Genomic DNA, 16,770 nt, shown 5'->3' with positions numbered 1-16,770 from the left:
ATTTTGTCCAAGTTGTCCCACTTTTGCATTCGACATGAATTAACCCTACAAACTTGCACGTCTTTGGAATGTGGGAGATAACCAGAGCACCCGGAATAAAACCACGAGGTCACAAGGAAAACATACAACTCCCCACAGGCAACACCAGGATCATACCCGGCTATCTGGCACTGTGAGGCTGCAGCTCTAACACTGTACCACTGTGATTTAATACATTCTCTTCGGCTTGTATTTTTGATTTAATTGACCATGACTCCATGTTAATACAGAGTTGCAACATACTATCATTGTTTTAAAGTCCCAAATCCATGTTGCAGTATACTGAATTTCACTACATGTTGTAGTGGTCTTAATCTATTGGGATTTTGCTGTTTTATAGTAAACATTAAGACACTAAATCAGTAAAAATTCAACTTGAGGTAATACTTTCAAGCCCCGGTACAAGTGGCTTGAATTTCGTAGATCTAAACATCACCATGCAAAGCTCCTGCACTGTATCCTAATAGACAGGGTTTTCTGTATCTCTCGGTCCTAGTGAGACGTGCAGTTCTTTTTTTTCTTTTTCAATGAGAGGTTGACTTAAAAATAAGTAAATTACTTTTGTAATGTGAACACACTTTGAACACTCAATTGGCTGGGCCACCTAAAGGCATAAGGAAGCTTTTGGTATTTTTAATACAATTTAGGATGGAGTGAAATCTTTTCATAAATTGTACAATTGCAATTGTTCCATGCTGTGGGCTAAAGTGCCAGCTTTTGGTGCTCCATATTTTCAAAGAATACCTGCGGACTTTCTATATCACCAGTGTTGCCCTAATGTCTGGTGAACATTATGCTGGTAACCATCATGCTGTTCTGTACAATATGCACTCAGTTGTAGCTTGGTGTATGTGTCATTCGATTAGATTGGTATTATGTCTCCTGCAAAGGTTTTATTTATTTTATTTCAATTTTTATATTGAGTTGTACTCAATTTGTAAAAGAAAATATGGCTGTATGTGGGTGGCTTTTGTGTATGGCTAGCATTTAAGATACACACCTTCAGTTTCATTTCCCAGTACTATTCATCATTGTTCAGATATTTCAGCTGGGAGCTGAATGACAATTATGAATGCAAAATCTAATGACCACATTCTTTTTTTTCTTCTATGGCGGGTTCTGAGATGGTTGATGAGGCTACTGTAGGAACAGATATTTCTACAGATATGTAACAAGGTTATTGTGGATGAGTAGTTTGAGGTGATAGGCTCCTTTTGCTGCTTCTGTGTAATTTTTAAACCTCAGTGTCATGGGTTTATAGGCCAAATGGAAGGAATTTAATGTTTAATACCTGTAAATTAATGGCCATTTAAATCAACTTGCCTGTGGGGAACGTTGCGGTTGCGGTGATTTTAGTCCCCATATCGGCAGCAAATACACTGCCGGTTCTTCGGGGGGAAAAATTACCGTTTCGCAACTTAAAATGTGAATTAAATGCATCTTAAGAAACACTTTTATACATAAAAATAAACTACTTTCTTTTACCTGTCCCGTATGTAAAACCCAGCCCCGTTGTCGGCATTGACGGCTTCAGAAGCTGATTTTAAAATGACTCCAGCGATTAAGTTGTCGGGCGAATTTGTTAAAAACACACAGAACGGTCGTCGGAACGATTCTTTAGCAACACCTTGCACTCCAACAAATGTAATCCAGGACCAAGTCGGAAAAAACGCGCTTTAACCCCGCACCCCCCTCAAACGCGCCAAAATTGCGCACACGGCCAGTGGCAGAATTGCAGCGCCGCTGAATGTAAGTATTGTAACATACCTATTTCTTGAAGCCATCTCAAATGCTCCTCTTTAATCATTAGTGCAGAGATGGAAGTTCCCAGGAAGCAGTGGAAGATTGCATTTGAGCATAGGTTTCTCAAGGTTTCCCACTGAAAGGAAGGTTTCTCGTGGAGAGCACAGTGGCGCAGCGGTGGAGTTGCTGCCTTACTGCGCTAGAGACCCAGGTTCAGTCCTGACCACGGGTGCTGTCTGAACGGAGTTTACATAATCTCCCTGTGACCACGGGTATGCGTGTTTCCTCCAACACTCCAAAGACATACAGGTTTGTAGGTTAATTGGCTTTGAGTAAATTGTTCCTAGTGTGTAGGATAGTGCTAGTGTACAGGGTGATCGCTGGTCAGCGTAGGCTCGGTGGGCCAAAGGGCATGTTCCCGCGCTGCATCTCTACAAGTTTAAGTTTGAGCACATTCTTGAATGTTTTTATCAGCCCGCTTGGTAATTTCCTTCCACGACAGAATTTGCAATAGAGTATCATTTTCTGGAGTCTGCTGTCAGGCATGCGAATGACCTGACCTGGCCAACATAGACAATTGACTGTTCGGAATGTTGGCCTGGAATATAAGGCTGACATTGGTATGCGTATCCTTTTGGAGTAAGGGATTATCTGCATCTAAGGTCAATGATCAGACTTGGATTCATCATGGTCTCTCATGTTGTAGAATTCTTTCCTGCTTTGCAAAATATTTTATTGGTATCCATGTCCCAAATTCCATTTACAAATCTCTTTACATCGTTACTCCTTTAAGGTACAATTTGAAATGCTTTATTTTACCAAATTTCTTTTGTAAATTGTATAAAATGAGCAATTTCAATGTTGCTTGGCGTTTAGGAGCGCCTGGTGATGATTTGCTACATATATGCAGGATGTTGTTTATTGTTGCTTGGATGTTGGTTTCTGCCCTATTTGAACCCTTGCATTAACAGTAGGCAGAATGGTCTCCTAAGCATTTGCTTTATTTGGACAAAATATCATTAGAGGACTTGAATTTGTTGATTGTAAACCTGGCACGTGCTACTGGGCCTGTGATACTTACATTTTGTTTCCATACTGGATCTTTGCACAATTATCAATGGCATATTTGAAAATAGTTAACACTGGAGATTTTGCATAAGGAGCAACAGAATTAACATTTAGGTCAATGGCCTTTCATTAAAACTTTTATATCCTTTTGTTATGTCTAGAGTTTGCATTGACAAGTTTAATGCTGTTTTTTTAATACATCAATCATAACCTGTTTAACGTCAGGTGCTGGAATCTAAACTAAAAATGGGAAACACAACAGGGAATGAGCAATAGAATTAACAATTCAGCTCAAATTTAGCATTACATTGTTCTGAATGGGGAAGGGATGGATAAGACAAAGAGATACTTCTGATTGCTAAACATTGTTTTGATCAGTCTCTTCATTATGTTGTTTTAGGGCCATTAAGAATGCCAAAGGACTGCATAGTAAGAAGGAGGTGCCAATCCACCGTGTTGCTGACATCTCTGGGGTGAGTTGTGTACACTGTTGCACAGGCAAGTCTTTTTAACATGACATAAGTGAATTTTATTGTTTGTTTGAGCTTGAAAAATCTTTCAAGGTAATCGTGTTTGGGGGGGATGGGAAGTGTTTGGAATTTTCGGTCCTGAGCACACTCTCTCCATTGTGGTTTTAGAAATGGGCGGAATGGTGATAAACTTTGTAATCTACATTAGAATGAAGAGTGGTACATTTTAGCCAGAAAGTTATGCAAGATAAGCTGTTTTTATTTCCTTTGAACAAATGTTGAACGGGGATTTGAGAGGGATACCTAAATGTTTCCCATTAGCAGATGGTTCAAGGACTAAGAAACACAGAATACAAATTTTAGGGAAAAGGTGCAAGGGGAGGAGAGAAATAAATTGCTTGCAGAGAATAATTATGACATAAACTTGCTAACTGTGAAGCAGATGGAAACTGGCTTTCAAATGGGAATTGAATAGACACTTGAGAGAGAAATGTGTCTGATGCGATTGCTCTGCTAGGAGCCAGCATAGATTAGATTGGTGGTCTTCTGTGCATTCATGACTATGCTCAATCCCATTTCATACTCTTTGATTAATGCAAATCTCCATCAGGGCCTTGATTGGTTACTAGCTCTGGGCTAATATATTACACGAGATTGTCTGGTCTACATTTGTCCTGAATCAATATAACCCAGCAATGTGACTGTCCCAGTCCAGCTATCAAGAATTTATCAGCAGTTGTGTCATTATTACTTTTACTGCCTATCCCTGTGCGGCAGAGTGCAGCCATTTGCTGCGCAATGTTGGGCACATACACAGTTAAGCAACTATTATACTCCCAATTTAAATCTCTCAAATGAAACTCCAAGGAATCAAGAGATGAGTTGCTCCTTTCAATCTCGATCCCTTGGAGTTTCATTTGGAAGCCTTAATTGGGAGTACAATTGTTGCCTAATAGTGTATTTGCACAACACTATGAGCAAACGACTCCACTCTGAAGCACAGGAATTGACCGTAAAAGTCACCACTGATTAAATTGACTCTTCTATCTTGATAGTAGCTACTTGATCAGTATTGACGTACTGTCCACTGCTGAGCAATAATTTGCAAGCAATGTTGATACCCAGCTTTACGCTCTGACTGAGGGTGTTGGAAATATTCCCCCAGATTAATCAAAAATCTGAAGCAAACCTTAGAATAGAAAAATCCCCATAATTATGTTAAATGTAACATACATTATGCAATTTAAAATTTGTATCCCTTTTATTTCCTCAAGTCTTGCAGTGGTACGTGGGGCGTGCCCCACAGGGGGGCAATTTGATTTTTAAGGGGGGCTATTACAACCAAGGTATTGGTGTTTTAAGCTTCTTCAGCTGAAACGGAGTTCACTTTTTAAATGATAAGAATTATATATCACCGCATGGGGGGGGGGGGGCATCAGGACTTTAGAGGTGATTAGGTGGGGCATGGCCAAAAAAAGGTTGGGAACCACTGGTCTATAGTGTTATTGCTCTAGATATTGCAAAGCTTGTGCTTCCCTTGCTACCGTCTCCATTGCCTGAGTAAAGCAAATACTTCTTGAATACATCCAAATCTGTATGCCTTCACACAACACCATGTACTACGCCTATGTGTTCAATAATCCATCGTGTATCAATGACTGAATCAGCAAAGGTTTCATCTGGATGCTGGCGTCAGCCATTCTACTTGTTTCATTAACGTGTGGTGTGGCATCCTGCTGTTCAAATAGATTATTTCTTGTAATGCCCCACATCGTGGGGCATACCTGCAATATTTTCTTATCAACGCATTTATCTTCATCTACAAATTCAAGCTACACATATTCTGATCTTTTCTATGTATTCGGTTCATTTAACATTGAAAGAATCTGTGGATTTTGGTCAAAACTTGGGCAAGCAAATGCAAATTACTGATTTGATGCAATCAGTAAATTGTGCTACTCCACAGCTTCAGAATGAACCACAAATCTTTTACACCTATAGGCACACTATACTATGAGCAACATTACTACAGGGTCAGCATGGATCAGATGGTTGTACTAGTTATTGTAAATGCTGTAGAATAAGTCCTTTTGGTTAATGTCAAGAAAAATTAAACCCAATCATGCATCATCCAAATCAAGGTTTCATTAATCTATAGCTATATACTTAAAATGTGATCTTGGATGTGTGTGTGTATTCATTTGTTTGTGTATAATCACATCTTCTCGAAAAAAAGACACGATAACGGTAACATTTTTACATATTCTGGTAGAGATTTTTCCCATGGGGCCCGAAATCGCCTCATCTGAAAATGTCATGCTTTATTTCTCGAGTTATTACTGAAAATGCTCAAAAATCTGACAAAACTGAATTTTAAAATGACTGTCTTTCGCTGATGATGTCACAATGGGTCTACATGCCCTCTTCCTCGCACTGTGAGTGACGTCACTCCACCCCTCCCACCTCCCTCCCGTTATTCAAAAGACGCAGCCGGAAATGAAGTTGGGCGCTGGACTGAAGACCAAAGATCATAGCTGAAGACTGCGGCGGCTCAACTCGCGGTCGTTTGGTCAACGCTCGCACGCCTGCTCACCTCCCTGCCCGCCCCTCGGCGCCTCATGTCGGTGCATGGCGGGGAGGTTGCTGCGGCGCCCTCTCTCTGCGTCTGCCCATTGCCCCTGCCCTCTGTCTCTGCCCGCCCTCTCTACCCCCCTGTCTCTCCCTCTCTAGCTGCGCCTGCGAGTTGGGGGCTTTGCGAGAGTGGGTAGGGCGACGGATAGGGTAAAAGGAGCGAATTAATAATATTAATAGAATATCAAGGTGGGTGGTTTGTGTGTGTGTGTGGGGGGTGGTTAGGGTGTGTGTGACACTACAGGCCGCCCCACCCAAAACCAACTCCCCGCAACCGCTCGTTGAGGGGACGGGACCCAATGGGTCCCATTTGGTCTAGTACTTATTAAAAGTCTAATCTGGTATGTGTGTATGCGTGTGTATGTATGTGTCTTTATATCTTCTTCAAAACGCCATGTGTTAGCGCAGAAATTTTCGCAGATTATTAATCACATTAACCCTGTCGACAAAATAAACTGCTTTACTTCATATTTCATGCTATATTTCACAAGATTTAGAATTTTAAAAATAGCTAAAACCAAGTTTTTAAACGGCAAACGTCCTTCAACCCGCTTCCAGTGACGCCAGGGGGCGGGCCGCATTTAAATGAATGTTCCACTTTTTTCGACCCGGGCTTCTACCCACGACCCCCCAGCTGGGGTTTTACGCGGCCATGAAGGAGGCCTCGAGATCGCAGCGGTGAAGGACACATCAAGACCGCAGCGGTGAGGCCTCGCGACGATGGGGCCACTGGGGAGGTGAGGAGGCAGGGTGGGAGGATTAAGGAAGAGGAGGGGATAGGGGGGGTGGTTGCCACGTCTACACTCCCTCTCTTGCCCCCTCTCTCTCTACCCTCCCTCCCCCTCTCTTCCCCCTCCCTATCTACCCTCACTCCCCTATCTCCCTTATCCCCCCCCTCTCTCTCCCTCACCCTCTCCTCTCTCCCCCCCCCTCTCTCTCTCTCTACCCTCTACCCCTCTCTCTCTCTGCCCCTGTCTCTCTCTACCCCGCTCCCCTCCCTCTCTACTCCCTCCCCTCTGACCCCCTCCCCCCTCCCCACCCTCTCCCTCTCCACCCCCCTCCCCTTCCCTCTCCTTCTCTACCCCCCTCTCCCTACCACTCTAGCTCCCCTCCCTCTACTCCACTCACTCTCTACCCCCTCTCCATCTCTACCACCCTTCCCTCTCTACCTCCCTCTCTACCCCCTCTCCCTCTCTAGGGATTGAAGAGGGAGGGTGAAGAGGAGGAGGGAATGCTTGGGATGAGGAGAAACGAGCTGTGCATGCGCAGTTGGGGGTTATGCGTGAGTGGTGGAATATTGCGTTGGGGGAACGGTGAGTGGTGGAATATTATGTTGGGGGAGTGCACTTGGTCTAGTTTCTAATAAAACTGGACCTGGCTGTTACCAACACTCAAGGCCAGACATGGTTTTTTAGTAACTAACAAATATAACATGGCAAAATTCAATTTCTGAAGAGAACATTTTTTTAAAAGTAGGATTACGTTTAATCGTGAGAGTTAGCGGAAACAGTGAAGTTATGAACAAATTCTTGACAAGAAAAAAAATAGACTGGCACTGGGAGATTCAATTGGATAGGATACAAAGTATTTATATTGGGGAAATAAGTAAGAAGGCTTGGCTGTTCAATGAGATGTTTATGGCACACACTAGCCTTGAATATCTCTCATTGTTTAGTTCTTTCAAAGTATTCTTTTATACTTTTCCCAACCACATTCTGAGAATTCTGTTTTGGAATCTTTGTTGGTACTCTGATTAAATTGTAGTTAGACAATAGACAATAGACAATTGGTGCAGGAGTAGGCCATTCGGCCCTTCGAGCCAGCACCGCCATTCAATGTGATCTGGCTGATCATCCCCAATCAGTACCTCGTTCCTGCCTTTTCCCCCATATCCCCTGACTCCGTTATTTTTAAGAGCCCTATCCAATTCTCTCTTGAAAGCATCCTGAGAACCTGCCTCCACCGCCCTCTGAGGCAGAGAATTCCACACACTCACAACTCTCTGTGAGGAAAAAGTGTTTCCTAGATGAAGTTGTATCTTACATAGGACAGAATTTGAGGGAGGCACAGTGGTGCAGCTGGTTGAGCTGCTGCCTCACGGCCAGGGACCCAGGTTCGATCCTAACCTTAGGTACTGTCTGCGTGGAGTTGTATGTTCTCCCTGAGACCGCGTGGATTTCCTCCAGCAGCAATGGTTTCAATACACAACCATAAAACGTGGGGTTGTTGGTTAATTGGCCTCTGTAAATTGCACCTCGAGTGGATGAGAAAGTGGGATAACATTGAACAAGTGTGAATGGGTGATCGATGGTCAGCGTGGACTCGGCGGGCAGAAGGGCCTGTTTCCAAGCTGTATCTCAAAGCTACACTAATGCTACATAAAGTATCATGTTGCACTGAATTTATTAGTCCTTCTTTGTCACAGGCCCCCTCTAACTCATTATAGCTTGCACTTTTCTGTCATTTGAACCTTAAAATAGTACTCATGTTCCATTGCAACCCAACTTCCACCCGCTTCCATGGGCGAGATAGTTTTGATGTATTTCAGAAAAAGGTAAGGAATAAAAAGAAATGTACACTGTCTGCAGATATGTTTGAATACATAGGATTGGTGCATTGGTCAGAAATATAATATTGGCATTGAAGTTAACACTTTACTTTAAATAGCATCTTTAATTCTTGGTTGTTAATTAGCCACAGCATGGTGTGGTGAGGAGAATACACCTCCTCATTCCCTTAACCCTTTGAAATGATGTCATGTTGAATATTTCCCATTCATCACAGTGTGCAGGCCTTAGTTTAATATTTCATTTGAAAGATTAGTGCTTATTGAGTACTGTACTGGATATTTGGCAGCGTGTGACAGTTCACAAAGTTTGCTGTTTATATGTAAGAGTTGATCCATTTTATTTATCACTGGCTCTTCAGGGAGTAGCCCAGTGCGTTAAAGAGGATGAATTGTGCACAAAGGAAAATCTGACACTAATACTTTTCTTGCTGCTGCACTGATCAGTTGTGGCACTCCCTGGGGTCTGATACTGTTTAACTTTAATTATAAAGAACGGTAAACTGTAATGAGAGCTCAGGTGATTTTGGGTAGGGTCGAAATGTGGGTTGAACAGATTGGATTGCATTCAATGAGTTGAATTGGAGATATGTGATTTTTAATAGCAGGGAGCAGTGATGTTCTTTACGTGCAAACTGAAAATGCCTATACAGGCAGTGAATAATTACAAGCTTTGGATGACTACAGTGAAGCTGATTCTTGCGGTGGCAGGAGTTACATGAGAGTGGAAATGGTGCGTTAGGTGTGGAAAGGGGAAGAGATATTGAAGTCAAAATTACATTTTACCCAGAAGAGATGGGAGGGTTAATGGAGAAAATTAGTGATTTTGCAACCACATCTTATGTGAGAGTAGGCTGAACTAACGAGTGTTGGAGTCCTAAGGTGCCTATTGGTGTCAGATCTGGTTTGCAGACAAAATATCTGTGTAAACCCTACCACAATTTTTTTTAAGTGCTGCCTCATCAGCCATTTCAGGAAAACATTATGGGATTATTTCATTTTCTGTGATTCTATATGGTTAAACCAAAACATTGTCTGCCCCTAGATGGGTGTGAAAGCTCCTCCAAGTGTACTTGCAGAAGAATTATTGACTTTGGGATGTTATTCTTTCATCCAACACCAAGGACGTCAGACATTTATTAGACATTTATTTCATTCTTCGTTATTGTTTTTGTGTAGTTTTGCTATGTGTGGATATCTGTACAGATTTTTTTTGCAATACAAAATTGAGCTCTAAGCTTTTTGGGATGTTTTTAATCATGGAAGATACTTTACAGGTCAAAATTTCATTGTGCGGATGATTCTATGATGGAACAGTGTTGTATAGAGAGAAAGTGTGTGTGTGTGTGAATCCCTGGCATGGTGTGTGTGTGAGAATCACGGAGGCTTGGTGGTTAAATTACTGGACTGCTAATCCAAAGGCTTGGAGTAACACCTGAAGGTGCAACAGCATTTAATTACAATAATGTGGAATTAAAAAAAATATATATATAGCTTCATTAATGCTGATCATGTAACATGGTATTGTAAATTATCTTATTGACACCATGTGCTATCCTCATTTGGTCTGGTTTTTGTGTTTCATGGGATGGAGAGGACAAATGTTGTCAAAGTATACAGTGTGGAAGAGATCAACTACAAAATTGGGTGGGGAGATGGCAGTTGGAGTTTAGTCTGAGCAAGTGTGAGGTGTTGCCCTTTGGGAGGTCGAATGGAAGAGGAAGGTTAACAGGTTAATAATGGTTGATAGCAAGACCTTTAACAGCATTGATCTTGTATGGTCAGATCCATAGCTATCTGAAAATGACAACACATAGATAGAATGCTAAAGAAGCTGTGTGATATTCTTGCCTTCATTGGTCGTGACATTGTGTATAAGAGTAAGGAAGTCATGATGCCATTATAAGACTCTGGTCAGGGCACATTTGGAGTATTGCATGCTATGCTACTTGCCTCATTATGGAAAAGATGTGGATGCTTTGGAGAGGATGTAGAAGCGGTTTACCAGAGTGCTGCCTGTATAAGCGGGTATTAGCCACAAGGAGCCGTTGAGCAAATAGACAATGGACAATAGGTGCAGGAGGAGGCCATTTGGCCCTTCGAGCCAGCACTGCCATTCAATGTTATCATGGTTGATCATCCCCAATCAGTACCCCTTTCCTGCCTTCTTCCCATATACCTTGACTCTGCTATTTTTAAGAGCCCTATCTAGCTCTCTCTTGAAAGCATCCAGAGAACCTGTCTCCACTGCCCTCTGAGGCAGAGAATTCCACAGACTTGGATGATTTTCTCCAGAATGTCAAAGGTTGAGGAGAGACCTGATCGAAGTATATAATATTATGAGGCATAGGTAGGTAAACATTCTGAACCCTTTTCCAAGAATAGAAATGGCTCCCACTAGAGGGAAAAACTGCAAATGCTGGTTTAAATCGAAGGTAGACACAAAATGCTGGAGTAACTCAGCAGGCCAGGCAGCATCTCTGGAGAGAAGGACTGGGTGATGTTTTGGGTCGAAACCAAGAGCGGAACTTGCTATCAATACATGGAGGGGACGGGGGACACCGTTTTTTGGCGGCCACGCGCGCATGTGCACACTCACACACACGCGCGCGCGAGACTTCGGAGGCTCAATCCAGTGCTAAAAACTGAGATTTTAAAATCGGGATCACAAAAACTTGGGGGGGATGTCCCCCACCTCTCAAAACATGGGGGGGACGTGAAAAACTAAGCGGAGGAGTTGGGCCAAGCGATCGCCATGCTTGCACTTGCCTAGAACAGCGGATGCAATAGATGAGGCTGGAGAAGATGCAGGTGAACCTCTGCCGCACCTGGAAAGACTGCTTGGGTCCTTGGATGGAGTCGAGGGTGGAGGTAAAGCGACAAGTGTAGTATTTCTTGCGGTTGCAAGGGAAAGTACCAGGGGAGGGGGTGGTTTGGGTGGGAAGGGACGAATTGACCAGGGAGTTACAGAGGGAGCGGTCTCTGCGGAAAGCCGAAAGCGGAGGAGATGGGAAGATGTGGCCGGTGGTGGCATCCCGTTGGAGGTGGCGGAAATGTCGGAGGATTATCTGTTGTATGTGACGGCTGGTGGGGTGGAAATTGAGGACAAGGGGGACTCTGTCCCTTGTTACGAGTGGGGGGGGGATGGGGAGTGAGAGTGGAACTACGGGAAGAGAAGACCCTGGTGAGAGCTTATATTATTATTACATTATTTTATTATTAGACTATAATCTTCAACTTTTTTTTCAAGCTTTGTTTAGACATTGAAGAAGTAGATATTGAGGTTATTGGAAGTGTATCCTCCATTCAGCGAGTAGGCAATTAAATGATAGAAGACTATGATATGTGTACTTGTGGGTGACATAATAAAACTGGAGACAACAATATTGCCAGCTCCTAATATCTGAACTTTTACTAATTTTGGAGCGCGTCTGTGCATGTCGAGTCTCATTTGCAGACTTGCATATTGTATATAGAAATCATCCACCAAAACTATGGATTAGAAAACAATCCAATGTCCATCTAGATCAAGAATGGCAGATGTATTTATTTGGTTACTATTATATTTGGTGGTCTAACAAAGTTTAATTAGGTCCGCAGTGGGTCATTGTTAGTGATAGGGAATAAATGTACTTACTTGGCACGTGTATTTTTCACAAACAAAGTTATGATACCTTGTATGATAATTGTGGTTAATATCATGTAAGGTAAATTAGCAACTAGTGAGTAGTGAGTGTTATGACATTTAGTAGGTTTACATGTCACTGTATAAAATATACTGGTTCCTGTTCTGTGGAGTGGTGAGCATATGTTACAGTATCACATCAAACATTTGAAGCATAGTATGTTAGTGTATTTGAGATGGCTAATTGCAGGGTGGACTGAGGTAATTGGGGTGGGTGGAGGATAAACATGATAATAGACCAGTAATGCTGTATATCTGTGTATGTGCCGTGGAATTGCCTCTACCTGATGGTATTAAGGTCACCAAAATACCACAGCACTGAATAAATAGATCGTGCTGTCTCGAAAAAGCTTTGTGTTTAAAGGTGTGATTGTGATCTGGAATGGATTTAATCTCATTTCTATTCTGCCCTAGTCATTTCATGCAGACTATTATTTCCTTTCTTTAAGGATATTTGAATTTACCTGTCTTAGGTATGAGAATGTTGTGAAAACCGTAATGTTGGTTCTTGCTGTATATCCATATACTTGACCTTGGAGCATCCATTTCTTTGTTTCGGTTCAACAAGGTTGCTTATCATGTTTGCCCTCATTGTAATTTAAACCAGTGAGCAGAATTTGTTTAGTGTGTTTCTTTGAAATGATAAATAGGTATGAAACAATGCTGGCTGTCACTTTTCTACAGTGTTTCCGATAAGAACAGAGAGGTTTTGCTAGAATGGTACAGAGCAGCAGTCACTGAGAGAATGCACTGTGGATATATTTGGTTGACCTAAGGTCTGTAAAATTGCAGCGTTGAAGAAAGTTTGGATAAATTAGAATTGTTTTTGTTGAAACTGTAGCTTATAACAAGGGTTCAGGTATTCGATGCCTCAATGGAGTAAATAGAAGCATCTGTTTTCTGATCCAGATTAGTCAAAGAGTAGGGGGAATAACTTTAAAACAATTGGTAGAAGGATTAAATAAGAGATGGACAGAATAAAACCTCCACTGAAGGTATAATGGGGTCTGGACAGATTTCCTGGAAAGGCAGTCGAGGTGGATGCCCACATCAAATTTAAACAATACTAGACCAGGTGCGGACCCGTTGGGCCCGTTGCCCAAGGCAATATTCCACGGATGATGGGTTCCCATTGTGCCTCCAGAGATCCCCGTTGTGACGCGAGTCATGGCAACCTTCCCCCAACTGCTTCCCCCTACCCTCAGTCATTCCCTCCCTCCATAACCCATCTCGCCTCCCTATCCCCCCTCCTCTCCCTCTATCCGGTGCTCCCCTACTCCTCACCTCCCCCCTAAACCACCCCCCCACTCTCCATCCTCACCTCCCCCATTGTCCTCCTCTCCCTCTATCCCCCACTCCCTCCCTCCCCTACTCCCACCTCCTCTCCCTCTATCCCCCCCCCCACTCTCCCTCCTCACCCCCCCCACTTTCCCCCTCTCTCCCTCCCTACCCCATTCCTCTCCCTCTATCCCCCTGCTCCCCCACTCCTCACCTCCCCCTATCCCACCCTCTGCCCCACAATGAAAATCACATTTTTTTTTCATGCAACCACCCCCTATCCCACCCCCCCCCAATGAAAACATCGATTAAAAAAAAGAAATTCTCAATGAAAATTGCGTTAAAAAAATAAATAAAATAACCTAAACACAATGTCTGAATATGAATTTGATTAAAAATCACTTTTCTTTTAAAATCACAATTTTTTTTTTAATGTAAATGAGATTCGGGGTCTCATTATGACGTCATTCTAATGCGGCTGACAGGCAGGACACGTGGAAAAGTGGTTTGAAAAGTGATTTTTGTAAAATTTAAATTGTCAATAACGTAAAATATAACATCAATCTGATGAATATATAGATATAGATATATAGATGTGTATGGCATATGAAATGCAGATCTGCAGGGTGAGAACTCAAGAAGATAGAAACAGGAGTAGGTCACTTGACCTCTCAGATATGTCATCACCATTCGGTATAATCATGGCTGATCTGACCCAGGCGTCTTGTTTTAGTTATCCATAGGCATCAATTCCTTCTATCTTTCAAAAATGTATTTACTACTTTAAATGCCCTTAGTAAGCATACAGATATAGCAGGCAGTGAAGAAAGCTAATGGCATGTTGGCCTTCATAACAAGAGGAGTTGAGTATAGGAGCAAAGAGGTTCTTCTGCAGTTGTCCAGGGCCCTAATGAGACCACATTGTATTGTGTGCAGTTTTGGTCTCCGAATTTGAGAAAGGACATTCTTGCTATTGAGGGTGTGCAGCGTAGGTTCACTAGGGACAGTCATATGGTGAAAGAATGGAGCGACTGGGCTTGTATACTCTGGAATTTAGAAGGATGAGAGGGAATCTTATTGAAACATATACGATTTTTAAGGGTATAGACCCGTTCGCGCAGGAAACATTTCCCCGATGTTGGGGGAGTCCAGAACCAGGGGCCACAGTTTAAGAATAATGGGGCTTTCTCACGGGGCGACTTGACGCAAGATGTAACCAGAGTGAAGTGGTCGTGGTCTAGCACGATATCACACGATATAACGGGGGGTAGATAAAGAGTTCCCACGGGTACTCGGCATTTCTGTTATTTGTGCGAGTGACTTGTCCGTCTCCCAAGCTTTCCCGTTAAATCTTGAATGAACATTGTGAACTGTGAAGTGTTGTTAAATCATCACGTGGCACAAATGATGTCACTTTTTTTCCCACACACTATAAATATCCTCCCTTGGTTGAATTGGCTCATTTGGAGACGTGCCTGTACTAAGTAGTTTCGAGTACGGGATGGTGGTGTTTTTCATTGACGCGCTGTATGCAGCAGCCCTCTATGTGAATCGAGGACGCTTGCGTGAAGGCAGAAGGGTGAGATTAATTAAAAAGAGAATTAAGAGGAAGTCTCGCTGGGTGAAGCCCATCTTTCAACGGAGACCTCTATTTGGACAATATGATTCATGATTCCAACTTCAAACACAGAGCGTGTAAAAGCTGTCTGCGACTTTTTTACTTTGCACCTGCAGGGCACAGACACACTTATAAGAGAAGTTTAAGTTAACTGCAAAAACAGCACTTTTACATCAATAGCAATGTATGTTTTTAAATCATGGATAACATTAAATGGTTTTCCTGTTGATGTACTAATATATCGTTTTATATATATACTCACACGAGCACCCGGGATACTCCGCAGCCTTCGTCTCCAGCAGGTTCAGTTTTTTCTCCCTTGTTTCTGTAATCCTCTCTGGATTTATCGTAAAGAATTTTGTTGAATTGGTACCATTCTACAAGTTCACCCTCTTGTTCCCTGGTGAAGTTATATGGCCTTACCTTCTGCCATCTTCCCTTTATATACGCGTCTGTTGAGGCTATTCCTACAACGGCTACTGGGGAGGCAATCTGAAATCCACCTTGCTCACCCTCTCCCTGCTCCAAGGAGCCCACAGGCAGTGTTATCTGTGGCATCTCCTGTTGCCTCTCCACCTGTCTCTCTTGCTGCGTCTCCTCCTCATTCTCCTGCATGGCAAAAACCTTTCTGACATGCTTTACCCCCTTTGAGCTTTTCTGGGAGCCATCTCTGCAAGTGTTCCAGTGAAAAAGATTCTCCAACAATGACAATGAGGTGGGACGTCCTCGATGGACACATGTTCCATTGGCGATATTGAGACCACCTTTTTTACTCACCTTCTATCCCCTCTGTCCAGCTTCCGGGTTCACCGTTCGCAGGAGTTCCCACGGTAAACGCAAGAGTTATTACGGATATCGCACTGGCTACTACGTCCATATAATGTTTCAATGTTCAACCACAAGTGTACAAGTCACTCTTGGAGAAATTCAAGCTTGCTTGAATTGTCTCCCGAGTCAACAAGTTACACGAGTACCTGCCGTTAGCGCCACGGTGGTCCACGAATGCCGTACGGTTATCGTACGAGGTTCCCACGATGTTCAACTCTGGTTACCTCTTGCGTCAAGTCGCCCCGTGAGAAAGCCCCATAAGGAGTAAGCCATTTAGAACGGAAATGAGAAAAAACGTTTTCACAGGGTTGTGAAACTATGGAATTCTCTGCCTCAGAAGACAGTGGAGGCCAATCCTTTGGATACTTTCAAGAGAGTGTTGGATAGCACTCTTAAAGATAGCGGAATCAGGGGATATGGGGAAAAGGCAGGAACGGGGTACTAGTGTGGATGATCAGCCATGATCACAGTGAATGGCGATCCTGGCTCGAAGGACCGAATAGTCTACTCCTGCACCTTTTCTCTATTTCTATTGTCTGTCTAGCCTCCACAACCCATGGAGAATTCCAGAGATTCAATATCCTCTCCGAGTTTTCCATACACACGTTAGTGATTGTTGATTAATGATTGTGCCCTCCCCTCATTCAATATTCACCCACGAGTGTAAACATTTGACATCCTGTTGTTCTCCCGAAGGATTTTGTATGTTTCAATAAAATCACCTGGCCCTTTTCCTCCATTACCCCACCATTCATCTCAAAAAATAATATTACTATTTTCTTACTGCTCATGATAGGATTGCCTCCAAGGCCAGAATATCCTTTCCTGGACAAGGGGACTGAAA

At 42.8% G+C, this 16,770-nt stretch overlaps 1 protein-coding gene across 1 annotated transcript in view; it reads left to right on the top strand.

Moving 5' to 3' along the window:
- snd1 (staphylococcal nuclease and tudor domain containing 1) overlaps positions 1–16,770 on the top strand; it is a 736,770-nt gene that overhangs the window by 195,967 nt on the left and 524,033 nt on the right. Inside the window, exon 14 of the mRNA XM_055653291.1 lies at positions 3,251–3,323. Within this exon, the coding sequence (XP_055509266.1) occupies positions 3,251–3,323 (73 nt within the window). The remainder of the gene's footprint in view (positions 1–3,250; positions 3,324–16,770) is intronic.

The sequence above is a fragment of the Leucoraja erinacea genome, chromosome 22 (assembly GCF_028641065.1).
Source record: "Leucoraja erinacea ecotype New England chromosome 22, Leri_hhj_1, whole genome shotgun sequence".
Taxonomy (NCBI): Eukaryota; Metazoa; Chordata; class Chondrichthyes; order Rajiformes; family Rajidae; genus Leucoraja; species Leucoraja erinaceus.
Note: the sequence above shows the minus strand (reverse complement) of the source record. Positions and strands in the feature narration are given on the sequence as shown.